Source organism: Hyaena hyaena, unplaced genomic scaffold (genome assembly GCF_003009895.1).
Source record: "Hyaena hyaena isolate Hyena2069 unplaced genomic scaffold, ASM300989v1 scaffold_1537, whole genome shotgun sequence".
NCBI lineage: Eukaryota > Metazoa > Chordata > Mammalia > Carnivora > Hyaenidae > Hyaena > Hyaena hyaena.
In genome coordinates this window covers 155,420-173,173 of record NW_024082156.1, presented here as the reverse complement: position 1 = coordinate 173,173, position 17,754 = coordinate 155,420, and the positions used below count along the sequence as shown (strand labels likewise).

At 37.7% G+C, this 17,754-nt stretch overlaps 1 protein-coding gene across 4 annotated transcripts in view; it reads left to right on the top strand.

Annotated features, from left to right (window-relative positions):
• PRRC2C (proline rich coiled-coil 2C) overlaps positions 1–17,754 on the top strand; it is a 95,741-nt gene that overhangs the window by 57,017 nt on the left and 20,970 nt on the right. For all 4 annotated transcript variants that reach the window (XM_039224033.1, XM_039224031.1, XM_039224032.1 and 1 more), the window contains exons 17-23: positions 1,712–1,920; positions 5,631–5,785; positions 7,084–7,867; positions 8,265–8,350; positions 12,007–12,195; positions 12,324–12,575; positions 14,324–14,416. In XM_039224033.1, the coding sequence (XP_039079964.1) occupies positions 1,712–1,920; positions 5,631–5,785; positions 7,084–7,867; positions 8,265–8,350; positions 12,007–12,195; positions 12,324–12,575; positions 14,324–14,416 (1,768 nt within the window). The remainder of the gene's footprint in view (positions 1–1,711; positions 1,921–5,630; positions 5,786–7,083; positions 7,868–8,264; positions 8,351–12,006; positions 12,196–12,323; positions 12,576–14,323; positions 14,417–17,754) is intronic.

Here is a 17,754-nt window from a genome sequence, read left to right as displayed (position 1 = left end):
CTTTGCAAAATTTGGGTGCTTATAGGTGTCTTCTGGGATTTAAATGAATACATTTTAACCATATGCTTTATTGCTCGGTTGCTAGGAAGTGAATGTTGAGCCTTCAGAATAAATTACATTTTCCTCTCAAGTTGCAAACCTACAATAAATAATCCAGCTGGATAGAGGCCTAGAAAGCAAGTCCTACCCCATCACCAAGACCGCAAATAACAAATACAATTGGATTTATGTTAAAGCAGTTTTCTTAAACTGTGCTGAGTTTGGTATGATGTATTAAATGTTAAAAAGCTTATAGTAAATTATCGATTTATTTAATATTAGGAAAAATTACAGTGGCAGCATGCCTACCTTGATTGATTGAGTGATTAATTTCATTTATTTGCCTAGTTTTAAACATAGGTTTTGATACTTCCTGTATACAACTATGCTTCCTTATTACTAAAATGGGGAGAAAGTAATAATAGTACTTAGAAACATTGGTGAACATTCTAGACATGAAGTTTGTGAACCGCATAACATATCTGGTATATAGTACCTCCTATTATTATGCTGTGCCCTGGTTTTTGACCAAATTCCCAGGTTTGCAGCCTGAGCTGGTAAGAAATTTATTCAGATAATATTACATTCATTTACATTGGTTAGTTTCAATATACTTAGCATTTCAGATTATTGTACCCATCAATGAAAATATTTTTGCTTTCTGATAACTTAGAAAATATTTTAAGGAAATAATATGACTGAATATGTTTCCTGAGTACCTTCTTAACACAGAATTTGAACCTCCATTTAAAACATCAAAAGAATTAGGATAACATATATCATTACAGTTTAGTTACTGACTATAACCGAACTGTTAGTTGTAAGTAATAATACTCAGGGGAACTCTTGATCTGGTTTTTGTGTAATGTGGATCTCAACCATTTAGCAAGACTTTTGTGCCATGTTGACAGTAACAACTTTGAATCTGCAGAAATAGCAGTTATTGGTTGTAGTTAAATTCAATATGTTGAATGTGTCTCATTTAGAAGAAATGATTTTATTCTAATATTTGAGGTCATGCTTTGTGTCAATCACTTGGTAAGCTTTTATCTCAAGTGGTACCAATGGCTATGATGAAAATTAGTTAGTAAACCCATTTTCTTTGTATTTTCATAAATTAAATGAATCCAGGAATAAAATTTGATAGGGAAGAAAAACTATAGAAATACATTGGTTTGTGAACTATTTCTAAATTAAAAGTGGTGTTTTTTTTTAAAAGTGGCTTTTAATATATTCATTTTAATGTATAAATCTGAACTTTAAAAAATATGTGTAAACAGTGCTTTTTAAAATTTTCATATGCTGCCCTCTTGTGGAGAATATATAGTAGTGAATATTTTGGACTAGCTTGTATCGCAAATTTTCTGCTATAAACAGTGTTGATTGGCTTATATATACCATGATAGACAGACCCAGTAAGAATCTTCAGGGCACAGTTGGAATTCTAGAATTTAATTCCTAGAAAGAACTCTTGGGAGCTAGTCCATCTCCTTTATTGGGAAGCTCAGTTTTAGTGAAGTTGTACTCAAGGAAAGTCACTAAGGCTTATTGGTTTTAGAGTTAGAGTCTTCTATCCCACTGTTCCTTCTTAGGTTAAACTTAGAAACTGCCAGCAATCATTTCTCATTTGTTCAGTTATGTGGCGGTAGTAACTCAAATCATTGTTTTATAGGCCATTTGATGACCAGTCTGCGGGCACAACTGTTGTTGATCCTGTGAACGGCAGCTCCGTGCACCACCAGGAAGGAACACCAAATGGTACAGGACAGAAGAACCCCAAAGATTCGACAGGGAAGAAGAGAGAAGACCCCAAATCAGGCCCTAAAAAACCCAAAGAGAAAGTAGATGCACTGTCACAGTTTGATCTCAACAATTATGCAAGTATGTCTTAGGTTCCTTTTATTTGTGTATCATCTGCTACATTTAAGTAGATACTATAATTAAAGAAGCAAAAATTGGGCCTACAGGGTTGAGATATAGGCTGATTATGAATCACTAACTGATATAATGAACTAAAATAACACCTGCCTTTAGCACAGTCTTGAATACTTGTTAAAGATAGTCCGTAGGGTTTGACTGTTCATAAAAAAGGTTAATGGGGAGACTAACCACTCTACCTTGCCTAACAGGTATAAGAAAACATAGAAAACTAAACAAAGACGCTTAATTATGTCTGTTACATATGCTTTATCTTAAAAGACAAATGTTAAAACCTCAGTGACTTTATGACCTTGGTAAATTTGGCTTCTAAGATATGGTAAATACAGAATAAATAATAGGATGGAAGGCAGTGTTACTAAATACTTTGAGAAAGCCATGAAGTAAGAGGATATCACATGTGAAGGATAACACAAGCAATAAGAAAATATTTGTAAGGAAGTTAAGGAACATCTGTGAGTAGGCACTTACACATGTAAAAATACCCTGTTTGCCATTCATTCAGATGCGACTTAAACTGGGAGTATTTGTAAAAATTGAGATCTACTAAGACCAGATAGTAATAATGGGAAAGTTAGGTTAGGTACTGTTATTCCAGTATTAAAAATAAAGACTAAAACTCTCATCTATTTAATGGTCACTTAAACCTATAAAACTCTTTGGGTCTAGGCCCTTGGCATTATTATTTCTAGACCAATAGTTCTCAATGTGTGGTCTCCAGAAATTTGTGGGAAGTACAAAATCTACCTCAGATGTACTGAATCAGAGACTCTTGAAGCATACTGTGTGTTTTAACAAGTTCTCCTGGTGATTCTCATGTGTGCTAATGTTTGAGAATTACTGTTCTAGAATACCATTTTAGGTTTCACATAGGTAAGAAATAGACTTAATTGCGTGTTTTCCTAATAACATTTAAGTTATTTCTCTTTACCCCAAAATGTTACGAAGCACCAAGTAAGAACAGAGTGTTGGAAACAAAGTATTGTTCAAATTTCTATAAATGTTGCATGTAGTTGGGCAAATAAGCTCTTCAACAGGTTCTTAAAAAAAGGTCTTTGGCAAGAAAATTAAAGTAATGGGTGATGGCATGGCTATAGAGAAAAGCTTTACATACACACACACAGACACACACAGACACACACTGTAGTCTAAGTGGGAGACTGATATGAATTTAATGGCATCCAATGACACGTTTGCTCCATTTTAGAGTTAGTCTTCTGGGGTGCCCAAGTGGCTCAGTCATTTGAGCGTCTGACTTCGGCTCAGGTCATGATCTCACAGTTTGTGGGTTCAAGCCCTGTGCCTGGCTCTGTGCTGACAGCTCGCTCAGAGCCTGGAGCCTGCTTCAGATTCTGTGTCTCCCTCTCTCTCTGACCCTCCCCTGCTCACGCTGTCTCTCCCTCTCTCTCTCAGAAATGAATAAAACATTAAAAAAAAAAAAAAAGTCTCGTAAAGGACTTAAACGCATGTAGTAAAAGTATCATAGATAAATTAGAACCAATCAAGCTTTTGTTAGAAATGCAGAATAACATGGGGCGCCTGTCTGGCTCAGTCAGTGGAGAGTGCAACTCTTGATCTTGGTGTTGTGGGTTTGAACCAAACGTTGGGTATAGAGATTACTTAAATTATTTTATTATTTTTTAAGTTATTATTGTTTTTGTTTGTTTTTTGAGAGAGAGAACAAGCATGTGCAGGAGAGGGGCAGAAAGAAAGGGAAAGACAGAATCTAAAGCACACTCCAGTCTCTGAGCTGTCCGCACACAGCTTGAACTCACAAACCATGAGATCATGACCTAAGCTGAAATCAAGAGTCAGCCACACGCTTAACCAACTAAGCCACCCAGGTGCCCCTGAGATTATGTAAAATTTTTTAAAAAGGAAAACAAGAACAGCAATAGGTATTAAAGAGTGGAAGCCAGTCTTAGTATTTATGTCTGGTTTTCCTGTCACTGTTTACATAAGTGGAAATTTTTAGGCCTTTAAAGAGAATTGTTTTTAAGTGGATTCCCTACAAACCACTACCTGATGATACCCTCTTGCCTTCCCTCAGAGGCTGTCTCCATTCTGAGTTGTAGATGTATCATTCCCAAGCAAATATATATTTTTATTTCTCGTTCCCAAGTTAAAACATATATTATTTACAAAATTAAAATAACTTACTTGAATTGTCTCACCCTTTTTTAATGTTTATTTTTGAGAGAGAGAACGAGAGCAAACATGAGCAGGGGAGTAGTGGGATGCAGTGGCAGAAGATCCAAAGTGGATTCCAGGCTTATAGCAGCCAGCCCGAGATGGGGCTGGAACTCATGAACTGTGAGATCATGACTTAAGATGAAGTTGGATGCGTAACCTACTGAGAGATGCAGGCTTCCCAGCCTCTTCTCCTTTTCTTATATTTATTTATTTATTTTATTTTTTTTTAAATGTTTTATTTATTTCTAGGAGAGAGAGAGAGACAGAGACAGCATGAGCAGGGGAGGGTCAGAGAGAGAGGGAGTCACAGACTGAAACAGGCTCCAGGCTCTGAGCTGGCAGTCAGCACAGAGCCCGACGCGGGGCTCGAACCCACGAACCGCGAGATCATGACCTAAGCGAAAGTCGGACGCTTAACCGACTAAGCCACCCAGGTGCCCCTTTTTCTTATATTTATTTTAGAAACATACCTGCAACCACAAGTTGCATTGCCCGACCTATTTTATGTTTTCTTTTAAATATTCAACTTAAGGGATCTTGGGGTCCCTGGCTGGCTCAGTCAGTTGAGTGTCCAACTCTTGATTTTGGCTCAGGTCATGATTTCAAGGTCATAGAATTGAGCCCCACATTGGATCCTGTTTGAGATTCTCTCTCTTCCTCTCTTTTTCTCTGTCCCTCTCCCCCACTCTTGCACTTTCTCTCTAAAATAATAAATACACTTAAGAGATCTAGATTTCTTACACTTACTAGGATGTATAGGTTAATAAGATAGCCCAGATAATTGTTAGTTTCACAGTGAGTTGAAAATAACATCTTGAATTATTAATCTGTGAGGTTATTATCCCTTATGTACATCTGTGCTACTTTACATACATGTAGAACTTTCACATATATTTTTTTTAACAACTACACATTGTAGACAGTGGTCTGCATAAATAAGACCAGCTTAGCTATTCACCAGCTCACCTATAACATATCAGTTTCTCAAGATTTATTTCATCTTTTGCAAAAGGGAAACAATAGTAATAGCCACCTTAGAATGGTTAGATGCAAGTAAAGTAAAGTGCCATGCAGATCTCCATAGCGCAATGCAGTTTGGATCCTGGGAGAAGTAGAGGTTAAGTGATTTGACTGAGGTTATACTGAGTGTTTTAGAAGACATCACCACAATCTTGCTGGGGGAAAAAAGGATGCATATCATTCAGACACTTCAGAAAGTCAAAAACTTTTTACCCTTGTTTATATGAAATCATGTATCCATTATGTCTCTTCAAATATTAGTAATAAATGGCTACCTTATGGTTTCGGAATTGGGTTATACTGTGAATTATCAGAACTAGATTTTTGCCTTTCCTTTCTTGCCTGCCTGCCTTTCTTTCATCACTATTGGACTGAACATTTCTGTTTCTTTTCAACCGAAAAAAGAAAATACCATTTTAAATCTTTTTCCATACCCGTAGGTGTCGTTATAATTGACGACCATCCTGAAGTAACAGTAGTTGAAGACCCCCAGTCAAATTTGAATGATGACGGTTTTACTGAAGTGGTTTCCAAAAAACAACAAAAACGTTTACAGGATGAGGAGCGTCGAAAGAAGGAAGAACAAATCATACAGGTTTAGTGTTTCAGTTTGTTACTAGTTACTAGATTTTTGCCCAAAATATATTAGCAGATACTTAAGATTTCTATCTACCTATAATGTCAAGACTGCATTTATTCACGTGTTCTAAATGGCTTTGATAGTCACAACTTTAAATTGTTTTTAACCCTAAGTGAGGTGAATTTGAAATAGAAGGTAATCACTGTAGCTCACTATTTGCCTTAGAGTAGACCATCTTTACTTTAATTCAAGAATGTTTTGTGTTCCAGTACTGGTCATCTTATTCGTCCCATTTTACTTCATGGCAGAGTTAGTTAATTTTAAATTATCTAGGGAATCTGATGAACACAACTGCCATGACACAAGTTACAAATTCTTGACCTGTAAGAGATTTGATTATAATCAAAACCAGTTCATTTAAACACACAGTATGAAGAATCAAGGTAAGTTACCCTGTTTAAATCAACCCAGACACCAATTTTGCTAAATGCTGACACAGGATAAAAATAAATAAAATACATAGATCATAGTAAAAACAAGCTCTAACAGATGAGAAGTCTCAAAATAAGAAACACTGTAAAAATCTTGTGTGAATGATAATACTGAGTTCAGTCGAATATAACCCTTGAGACTAGACATTTTCAGAAGTCATTCATTCATTTATCTATCCATTTATATTGGAAGATTAAAATGGTATACTATATAGCATAACAGCCCAGCAACACCCACAGATTAATTTTTCTGTGGCAAACATGAGTTGAGTGAAGTCGGTAAGCAGCTTTTTGTTAGATCAGGTCACATATATTTTTTAAAGTTTTATTTATTTATTTTAGAGAGAGAGAACACACAAGCAGTGGAGGAGCAGGGGCGGCAGCGGTGGGGGTCCAGGGAGGAGACACAGAATCCAAAGCAGGCTCCAGGCTCTGAGCTGTCAGCACAGAGCCTGACGTGGAGCTCAGTCTCTCGAATTGTGAGATCATGACCTGAGGCACCCAGGTGCCCTGGATCAGGTCAGGTTTTGCTGCCAATGGAATTCACTGAAAAAATTCCTTAATTTTTTGAATTTTAGAATTGTGGAAGAGAGGTTATAAAACTATATATCAAGAATGTATAATACGTATTTGTCTTTGTCCCCTGTAACTTCTTGGCTTTTCATAATTTGTCATAGCAGCTTTGATATTTTTGCTCTATCAAATGCCTATTTTGAAAAGCTAAGGAGCTAAATTAATAGATCTTGTTAGAGATTATATTCATGAACTGTTACTTTCTTCAGCTATATTATTGACAAAAATCCTTCTTACCAATGTTTAAAGGTCTGGAACAAAAAGAATACAAATGAGAAAGGAAGAAGTCAGACTTCTAAGCTTCCTCCAAGATTTGCCAAAAAACAGGCTACAGGGCCCCAGCAAGCCCAGTCTCCAGCTCCAGCTCCAGCCTTGGCTCCAGGCCCAGCCTCAATCTCAGCCCCACCTCCAGCCTCAGCACCAGCTCCAGGCCTAACTGCAGCCTCAGCTCCTCTCCCAACCTCAGCCTCAGCTCCCGTCCCACCCTCCACCTCAGCCACAGCTACTGTCTCTTCTGTGGCTCCAGCTCCAACCCCCATCCTCGCGTCAGCCTCAGCTCCAGCACCAGCCTCTGTCCCCATCCTCGCCTCAGCCTCCATTCCCATCCTTGCCTCCCCCCTAGCCCCAGCTTCGGCATCAACTCCAGCCCCAGCCACCTCAGCCCCAATTGCCCCTGCCTCAGCCCCAGCAGCCCCAGCCTCTATTCCAGCCCCACCCTCAGCCCCAGCCCTAGTCCCTGCCCCAGCTTCAGCCCCAGCCCTCGTCCCAATCCCTGCTCCACCCCCCACTGCACCAGCCCAGACTCAGGGCCAGACTCACAAACCAGTCCAGAGTCCACTACAAACTACGACGCAATCTTCAAAACAGCCACCACCTTCAATTAGACTACCTTCAGCTCAGACGCCTAATGGCACAGATTACGTAGCCGCAGGAAAATCCATCCAGACCTCACAGTCACATGGCACACTTACAACTGAATTATGGGATAACAAGGTGGCACCTCCAGCTGTGCTGAATGACATCTCAAAGAAATGTAAGTTCAACAGAGAAGTGACGGGTGGGGTATGGCAGGAGAATGTTGGGGTTTGTTTTTCATCTCATTCATATACTTGGTATATTCTCCTAGCCACCCTTGTTTTCTTAGTAAGAAGCAGTAATAGTCATTTTTTCTTTTCGCTTCCTTTCTTGAAATAACAAATGTGCTCTACTTTTTAACAGCCATATTTTATGGACACAATTTTGCGTTGATTAAAAAAATACACTATGTTTGAGGGGACATCTATTTATTTTGGTCTACAATAATCTCTAAGTGTATTGTGAAAGTCATTGTTTTATTGCCATGCTGCCATTAAAAGAAAAGGTAAAATAGATTAGGGATTATTGATCTCTAAATTTTAATGATATCATTTCCCATGACTTCTTCTCTTTAGTAGGTCCCATTAGTCCACCACAGCCACCTTCCGTCAGTGCGTGGAATAAGCCCTTAACATCGTTTGGATCAGCTACTTCATCAGAGGTAGGAATAGACTGCATAATGGCCTTAGTGGGGTTATTGTACCAGATTTCCCTTTAAATAGTTTCTCTGACTTGTGCGTCCATCACAGTCACCTGTGACTTATTAAACAACTTATTAAAATAGATCGCTGAGATTCCCGCCCCGAGTTTCCATCTAATTAGGTCAGTTGAGGACTGGATACATTCCTTCCTCCTTCCCTCCCTGTTTCTCTCTCTCTCTCTCTCTCTCTCTTTCTCTCTTTCTTTCTTTCTTTCTTTCTTTTTCAGTCCTCTCCTTCCTTCTCAAGCAGGGGAGAGGGGCAGAGAGAGAGAATCTCAAGTAGGCTTCATGCTCATCATGGACCCTGACATGGGCTTGATCCCAAGACCGTGTGACCTGAGTCAAAGTCAAGAGTCAGAAAGATGGTCAACCAGTTGAGCTACCCAGACACTGAGTCCTGGGTACAATTCTAACAAATTCCCAAGTGATATTATTGCTGCTGGATCTCTACACGTATAGGCTATTTCTCATCTTTAAACTTAATAAGGTTAGCATTTTAAAATGTTAACATTTTTAACATTGAAAAAATAAGTTTTTAAAAAATATCACTTTGAGAAAGAGAGACAGACTGTGAGTTAGATGTGTAACAAACCACCTAAATCTAACTGGCTGGCCCAGTTGGTTAAGCATTTGACTTCAGCTCAGGTCATGATCTCACGTTCGTGAGTTTGAGCCCCGCGTCGGGCTCTGTGCTGACAGCTCAGAGCCTGGAGCTGCTTCGGATTCTGTGTCTCCCTCTCTCTCTGTCCCTCCCCCACTTATGCTCTGTCTTTCGCTCTCAAAAATAAAATAAACATGTCTATGGCCATACCACCCTGAACGCGCCTGATCTCAAGAATAAAATAAGCATTACGAAAAAAGTTTTTAGTAAAGGGGGGGAGCAGAGAAGTGTGATAAGGGTATAATTAAAAAGAATTTTTTTCAAGACTTCTTCCTGCTGCCCCTACCCTCACTTAAGCTTTTTGACTTAGGTCTGGAGTAGACCTCCTCTTCTGTTTTAAAACTTCTGCAGAGAACTCTTAAGAATAATTTGGAGTCACTGCATTCAGTATTTCAGATCCTCAGTTTAAACATTTTTCTTCTTCCTGTTGGTATTGGCAGTTGGCAGTAGGGTTCATTGTAGCATTTTTTTATATAGAAAGTTCAAGCTATTTCATACTGATAATGAAGGATGGAGTAGAAAGTGTGTTGTGTTTTGGATAGGTGCACTGGATTTAATGAGTTTATTAAACTGCTGACAGTTTTTAAAGTGACATTAAAGTATCAGAATGATTTTTCAGCACTCTTAGTTGCAAGATTTTTCTTGTAGACCTTCTATGAGTTTGCAGTACTGTAGTGGAAAGCATACTTAAAATACTGCTCACATCTGCCTTTAGACAAGTGGTAGAGGAAGATATTTTGGTGGTATCTCATTTTTTTCTCCACATACATCTTTCTTTATCCCTTTTATGTTCTTTGTTTCCTGGATAGAATGTAATTTTTTGGTGGATGTTCATTGCACATGATTTTGGAATTTTGCCTCATGGTAAACTTTTGAGCTAGAAAAGTTGTATTTCACTTTTAATTTCATTTCAGGCATAGAAAATGTTTCTTTTTAAAAACTTTTTTTTAATCTTTATTTTTGAGAGAGAGCGCAAGTGGGGTAAGGGTAGAGAGAGGGAGACAAAGGATCCGAAACAGTCTCCAGGCTCTGAACTGTTAGCATGGAACCTGATGTGGGGCTCGAATCCAGAGTGTGAGATCCTGACCTGAGCTGAAGTTGGGACGCTTAACCAGCTAAGATATCCAGGCGCCCCAGAAGGTGTTCCTATTAAGGAACTAATTAAGGGACTTCTTGAATGACTCTAGTGAAATACAGTTCTTTTTTTTTCCTTTAAATATTTATTTGTTTATTTATTTTGAGAGAGTTGAGAGTGAGAGAGAGAGAGAGAGAATGAATATCCCAAGCAGGCTCTGCACTGTCAGTACGTAGCCTAACATCAGTTTGAGCCACCCAGGCACCCTGAAATAGGGTTCTTAATGATTGTTTGGTTCAGTGCTATGAGAGACTAAATAGACCCCTAAAGCTTGGTAATATGATATGTTTTGTTTTATTATGACTATTTTTTGTTTTAAAGGATATGATACTCTTCCTAAAACTAACATTTTGTAATAGTGCTATTTACTGTCAATCTGTTTTTCCATTTAATTAAACTATTTATAAGTTCTTAATTATTTCTGTACATAAAATCAATAACTTTCAGTGATTAATTTCTGTACTATTTTGCTTTTCTAATATTAAGTGTACATTTACACTGGACTATAGAATTTCAGCAGTGACTAAAGCAAATAGAGATTTTTATTCTAAGTTACATCAGTTATATTTGTCGGTATTTGAAAGAGAATTTTCAGATATTAAAAGTAAATTTGAGGTCACTTGTGTGGCTCAGTCAGTTAAGCATCCGACTCTTGATTTTGGCTCAGGTCATAATCCAAGGGTCGTGGGATCAAGCCCTGCATCAGGCTCCTCACTGACCTTGGAGCCTGCTTAAGATTCTCCTCCCCACACCCACACCCAGATAAAAATTAAAATCTGAATGGCATGTCTGTTCATACTGTTGATACTGCTATACTGATAAATGTTAACAGTAACCTTACACAGCAGTTGATACACTAAGGTCAGGGATGCCTAAACTGATAGGACATGAGTTGATTATAAGACCAAGGCCTGGAATTGAACCATATCCCAAGTTTTGTTTGTTCTTCTAGAAAAGATTAATCAGTTACTTAATTGTTACTTAAAAACATTCTCTGGCTTTTGTCTAGCCTTCTACCACTGCTGCTAACAACTGCTATGTTCTAGCCTCCACTAGCCTTTTTTTTTTTTTTTTTTAATTTTAACCTTTACACCAGGTGTTTTCTCTGCTAGAAACACTTCCCACTGATTTGGTCTTTAAGATTGAGTTTTGGCATGACTTCCTCAGTGCCTTTTTTATCCACCAACCTGAAGTGGCTTAACTATATATTGATTTTGCATATCCCTTTCAAGTTGTTCATTTTCTCCATTTACTATAATGCAAATTCTGCAAGCTAGATTCCTGCTATCTGTCTGATTAAGGGCCCTGCCCCAAGATGCCACATAAGTTAGCAGTTTGATTGGATTCCTAAGTTGTGTGCACTCTGTTACCAAACACAGGGTATTTTCATGAACATTATTTCATTTTCCTTTAAAGAAAACTTCTTAAGCATGTGACACTTGTGTCCCTATCTTTCTTCTATCCATTTGCCCCATCCGTTTATTCATTGCTCGTGCGGTCTTTGTCTGTTACTTTTACATTTGTTTGAAATGAGCGAGTAACTCGAGGCTATGATTTGCCCACACTCAAACTCCTAACTCTTAAAGCCAGAACTTCAAAAACTTAAGTCTTGTCCTGGTTTTCATTTTATGAGTTGTTTTTTAATGCAGATCAGTAGTGGCTAAAGGAAAGTCTCTTAAAATATGATCAGTGTCAGTTAATGCATAGATTGCTTCAAACCTCATTTTATTGTATGAAATATTTGCTACTACATACATCAGTCATATGTGAACTCCGTTTGCTTTGATAATAAGCAAGTTTTAAAAAATATTCTCTTCGTAGGGAACAAAGAATGGTCAAGAAAGTGGAGTTGAAATTGGCATTGACACAATACAGTTTGGTGCTCCAGCTTCAAATGGGAACGAAAATGAAATTGTACCCGTGCTTTCAGAAAAAAACACTGACAAGATACCTGAACCTAAAGAACAACGGCAGAAGCAGCCTCGGGCAGGCCCTATCAAAGCCCAGAAGGTAAATAAAATTCATATGAAAGCCACTAAAATTTAAGGGAGGGGGGTTAATAGTTTTGAAATTGAATTTAGTCTTCAGTGAATGTCTTTGATCATGATGCCTTTTTGTCATAAACATTGAATTTTTAGCTTCCAGATTTGAGTCCAGTAGAAAACAAAGAACACAAACCAGGTCCTATTGGAAAAGAAAGATCATTAAAAAATAGAAAAGTTAAAGATGCCCAACAGGTGGAGCCAGAAGGACAAGAGAAGCCAAGCCCGGCTCCAGTCAGGAATACAGATACTACAACAACAAAGGAAACCAAAGCAGTTTCTGAAATGTCTACTGAAATAGGAACAATGATTTCGGTCTCATCCACAGAATATGGCACTAATGTGAAGGTAGGCAGCATGCAGTGGGGACTGGCTCGGTTAATGCAAACCGTGTCTGAACGAGTGGGGAAAACATCAGTAAGATCCTTCTTCTTTTTTCTTCTTTTTGGCTTGAGGCATATAATTCTATAAATTATATGGGTTATTTTGCAGAGACTATTTTATTTCATGGTATGCATTTGTGATCTAAAGAAATTCCTTATAGTAAATGATTTTTTTCTCTGGAAATTTACACTTAATTCTGGACTATTTGAGTAGTGTTAAGTGAAAAACATGTACACAAGTTTCAAATGCTTTTCATTGGGCTTTGAAAGGATTGCTGTATATTTTTATTTTGTTAATGGAGTTACAGTTGGAGACTTACCTTGCCCACTAGTAAGATTTTGAAATCAGGAAGTAGAGGGTCACCTGGGTGGCTCAGTCTGTTAAGCGTCTGACTTGGGCTCAGGTCATGATCTCCTGGTTTGTGGGTTTGAGCCCCGCATCAGGTTCTCTGTGGTCAGCTAAGAACCTGGAGCCTGCTTCAGATTCTATGTCTCCCCCTCTCTCTGCCCCTCCTCCACTCATGCTCTATCTCTCTGTGTCTAAAAAAGTAAATAAACTATAAAAATAAAAAAAAAAAGAAATCAGGAAGTAGGTCAAATTAAATTTTTAGTAACTCCAGAATAGCCAGTTTCTTCCAGGGTTAGAAGAGATTACTTTCATTGCATGAACACCAGAGGAAATTCTTGACTAACATTTAGGGACCACATTGAATGAAAGGTGCATATTTTTAAAAATACTCATTAAGACAAAATACACTGAGTGACTTCTATGGACTAATGCTTGTGGGAATGGCAAAATTTTTATTAGCCCTTTTGTGTTCACTCTGGTACATATACTCATTGAGAAGAAAGGTAGGTGGAAACTTAAACCTTATCTGAATATTTTGTTCTTTTTGATTGCTATACAATTCAGTACATGTAAATATAAACTCTTATGATCCAACTATACCATATTTAAAGAACAGATTTTTTTTTTATTTTTTATTTTTTTTTTAATGTTTTATTTATTTCTAGGAGAGAGAGAGAGAGAGACAGCGTGAGCAGGGAGGGTCAGAGAGAGAGGGAGTCACAGACTCTGAAACAGGCTCCAGGCTCTGAGCTGGCAGTCAGCACAGAGCCCGACGCGGGGCTCGAACCCACGAACCGCGAGATCATGACCTAAGCGAAAGTCGGACGCTTAACCGACTAAGCCACCCAGGTGCCCCAAAGAACAGATTTAAGATGATAAACAAGGTTATCTTAAAACTGAAGTGCAACAGCTAAGATCTTGACATTTATTTACCTATGTTGTACTTGGAAAAGAATAAAAAACAATAGTTGAAAGTAAGCTATAGATTAAGTATGAGAACCACTCAGTTCTTTTTGTAATCCACAGGAATAAATAGTTTGTACTGTTGACAACCTCCTACTGTACAATGCATTTAATTTTTTTTTAAGTTTTAATTGAAATGTAATTGACATACAATGTAGAAATGCATTAAAAAAAAAATGTACAGGACTCCAGCAGTAGTTAAACCGTCACCCCTTCAGTGGTGAGTCTACATTTGTTTTATCACAATATTGCTTTTTAAGATTTGAGTAATTTGTGTCTTAAGATCTCTCCTCTCTTGCTTTCCTCCAAAACAACTTTACAACTCATAGGCTGTCATTAGAAAGTGAGTCACTAATTTAGTTTACAACATATATTTTTTTTTTTCTATTACTGCTCCGCAGGAGTCTGTGACAGACTATACTACACCTTCTTCTTCTCTGCCTAACACTGTGGCTACTAATAATACAAAGATGGAGGATACTTTGGTTAATAATGTGAGTAATCACCCTCAGATGCTCAGGTTTGGTTAGGAGCCTGGCTATTGTGATCTGATACATACCGTGTGACCAATATTTAATTCTTCTTTGGGAAAAATCATAGTAAATTTGTATGTTGGAGCAATAGTAATAATCAGTAGCAAAAATAGTCAAATCTTAGGCTTGGTTTCCTAAGTACTAATCCTGTTAACCTGGTTTTGGTTAAGAATTTTTGATCTTCCCTTTCACATTCTACAGATTCATTCAGTCATTTATTTGGTAATTTTCGTTCTTAAATGAAACCTTTTACAATGCAGTGAAAGCTCAATTAAAAGAGAAATTAGAATGTTATCAGAGATTCTTTGTGTTTCCTTTTGAACTGAAAAATTACTGTACCTTAGCAACATCCTGTTGTGAAGATTGAGCTGTAATGTATACGTAAGTACTGTGCTTCAGAAACCCTTAAATGCTCTGTTAAAAAGTGAGAGTAAGTTGGGGTGCCTGGGTGGCTCAGTCCATTAAGTGTCCGACTTCGGCTCAAGTCATGATCTCACGGTTCATGGGTTCGAGCCCCGCATCGGGCTCTATGCTGACAGCTAGCTCAGAGCCTGGAGCCTGCTTCAGATTCTGTGTCTCCCTCTCTCTGTGTCCCTCACCTGCCTGTGGTTGGTCTCTCTCTCTCTCTCTCTCTCTCTTTTTCTCTCTCAATCTCTCTCTCCTCAAAAAATAAACATTAAAAAAATTTTTTTAGGTGACAGTAAGTTATGTAAATTTGGCTGTAGTTTTCCAGAACAACCTTGTTATAATGTAAGATTATGTTACATCAGTACAGTCCATCATTTTGCCTAGTTCATAGATAGGGAAAATTTATAAGCCCAGAGAAGTTAGGTAACCATCTGCGATGGAAGAGCATTTTAGAAGTTACACATATGGCCCTTGTTCTGGAGGGCAGGTATGGTGGAAATTTGGTCAGCTGCTCTCTTCTTAAAATATACAATAAGCAAAGACTCATTCTTTTCAAAAATCTCCTTCCCAGATATATTTAAAGGTTTCACACAAGGAGCTTTTGACTCAATCTGAGAATAAAAATCTTATGTCTTACAAATGTTTTTGTTGTGCTTTCTAGTCTTCCTTCTAGCATCATGTATATAGAATTTTAGAGAGGTGAAGTGCATTAGGGAGCATTTAGTCCAATTTTAGTAGGTAGGCTGTAGGACTGAGGAAAAGGGTGAAAAAGGAGTCGCACATTTTCTCTTTGTGATAGGAGAGCTCCTCAGGAGCTGATTAATGTAATTTCTCCAGCTTTCAGATGTAATAGAACTTCATTCAATATGCCAAATCCTTTTTCCCTGACCTTTTTGGAGATAGTCTTAAATTTATTTAATTTGCTGTAAGAAGTAATGGGAAATCTGGAAAGGACAGAAAGATTCCCTGTCAATACCTATAAATAAATACCTATAAATAAAGTGCTGATACCAGTATGTTGATTATCAAATATTGAATCAGTAAGTCCCAATAAAGTTGAATTATACTTTGTCTTTTCTCATTTATTTTTTTTTTTAATGTTTTTTATTTATTTCTAGGAGAGAGAGAGAGACAGCGTGAGCAGGGGAGGGTCAGAGAGAGAGGGAGTCACAGACTGAAACAGGCTCCAGGCTCTGAGCTGGCAGTCAGCACAGAGCCCGACGCGGGGCTCGAACCCACGAACCGCGAGATCATGACCTAAGCAAAAGTCGGAAGCTTAACCAACTAAGCCACCCAGGCGCCCCTGTCTTTTCTCATTTAAAAAATAGAGGTTTTTTAGATGTCAGTTTTTCAAGAAAGTATATTATGCTTTCTGCCAAACCACCTCTAAAAATATGATTTATGAGATATGAATAAGGTCTCAGAACCGTAAAAGTCATTGAAAGTATCCATATGAGTGTTTTCATGGTTTCCATAGGATCTGCAGAGCTAATTAAAGTGTAGTTACTGGTGCATGCAGGATAACTGAAGAAGAGAGACCCAGCCTGTGTCTAAGCAAGCAAGTAGTCTACATTTGACTTTTAGCTGTGTATCCACAGCATGTTTGAAAACAGGAAGATATTTTTAGGTCAGGGAGCATTACAAGTGATCATCAGTTTGGAGTGATTTCACAGTGCTGCTTATTTGTGCCAAGTATAGTGGTGATTCTGAACTTAACTAATGTAGTATTAAAAACATGTCCTAAGGGGGGGGGAGGGGGGATGGGCATGGAGGAGGGCACTTTGGGGATGAGCACTGAGTGTTATGTAGAAACTAATTTGACAATAAACTATTTGTAAAAAAAAAAAAAAAAAAAAAAAAAAAAACATGTCCTAAGGGCTCTTAGGGGGCTCTGTCAACTGAACATCCAACTCTTGGTTTCGGCTCAGGTCATGATCTCACTGTTCCTGGGTTCACACCCCACGTTGGGCTCTGTGCTGACAGTGCAGGGCCTGCTTGGATTCTCTCCTCTCTTCCTGCCCCTCACCTGCTCACGTGGTCTCTTAAATAAACTTAAAAAAAAAAAAAATGTGTTACATGGGAAAATTTTAGGACCTTTTGAAATGTTCTTTTTCACTCATTGGTGTGTTTGAGAGTTTCATTGTATGCATTGAGCTTTTGTGTTTTGAGAAAATTATTCTTCACAAAGGGTTATTCCCCTTATTGAGTGAGGCTTAATCTACTTACCTTTGAATCTTTAGCTGGTGTTTATTGGATAGTATTACCTAATATGACAATCATTTTGAATCTTGAATCATTGAATGCCTTGAAGATTTAAATGCAGGTGGTGTGGTTTTGTTTTTTGTTTGTTTTTTAATAATTTCTAGCACAGCTATTTTAAAAATGTATAAAGTAACCTCAATTAAATAGTCCATGGTATTCTCAATTTCTGATTACTCCATTGTATCACAGGTGAATATCTTAAAACTATTATCTTTTCAAATGCTCTCCAAGCATCTCAGTCATTTTATCTGAATAAGTAAGTAAACCATCAAAATCAGTCATACAGGAGTACATAATAAAATTTCAAGATCTAGAGACCTAGGGTAAAAGAGTTATGCATAGAAAGTTTCTAATATATTCATGTTTCTGACAGTATTTGCCATAATCATTTTATAACTAGAACGGGCCAGTTTGCTCAGTATAACAGGGTTGTGGCAATATTCCTTAGTTCCTCTCGATTTGACTTTTGGTTTTGAATCTAATTATAAGAATGTTGGCTAAACTGCAGGAAGGAGACTAATTTCTTAATATTTACATTATCATGTTAAATGCTTCTGATAGAACCCATTGGCCCCTTAAAATTTTAGTGGAAATTATATTTCTCAGAACTTTGCTGCACAGTGATTGGT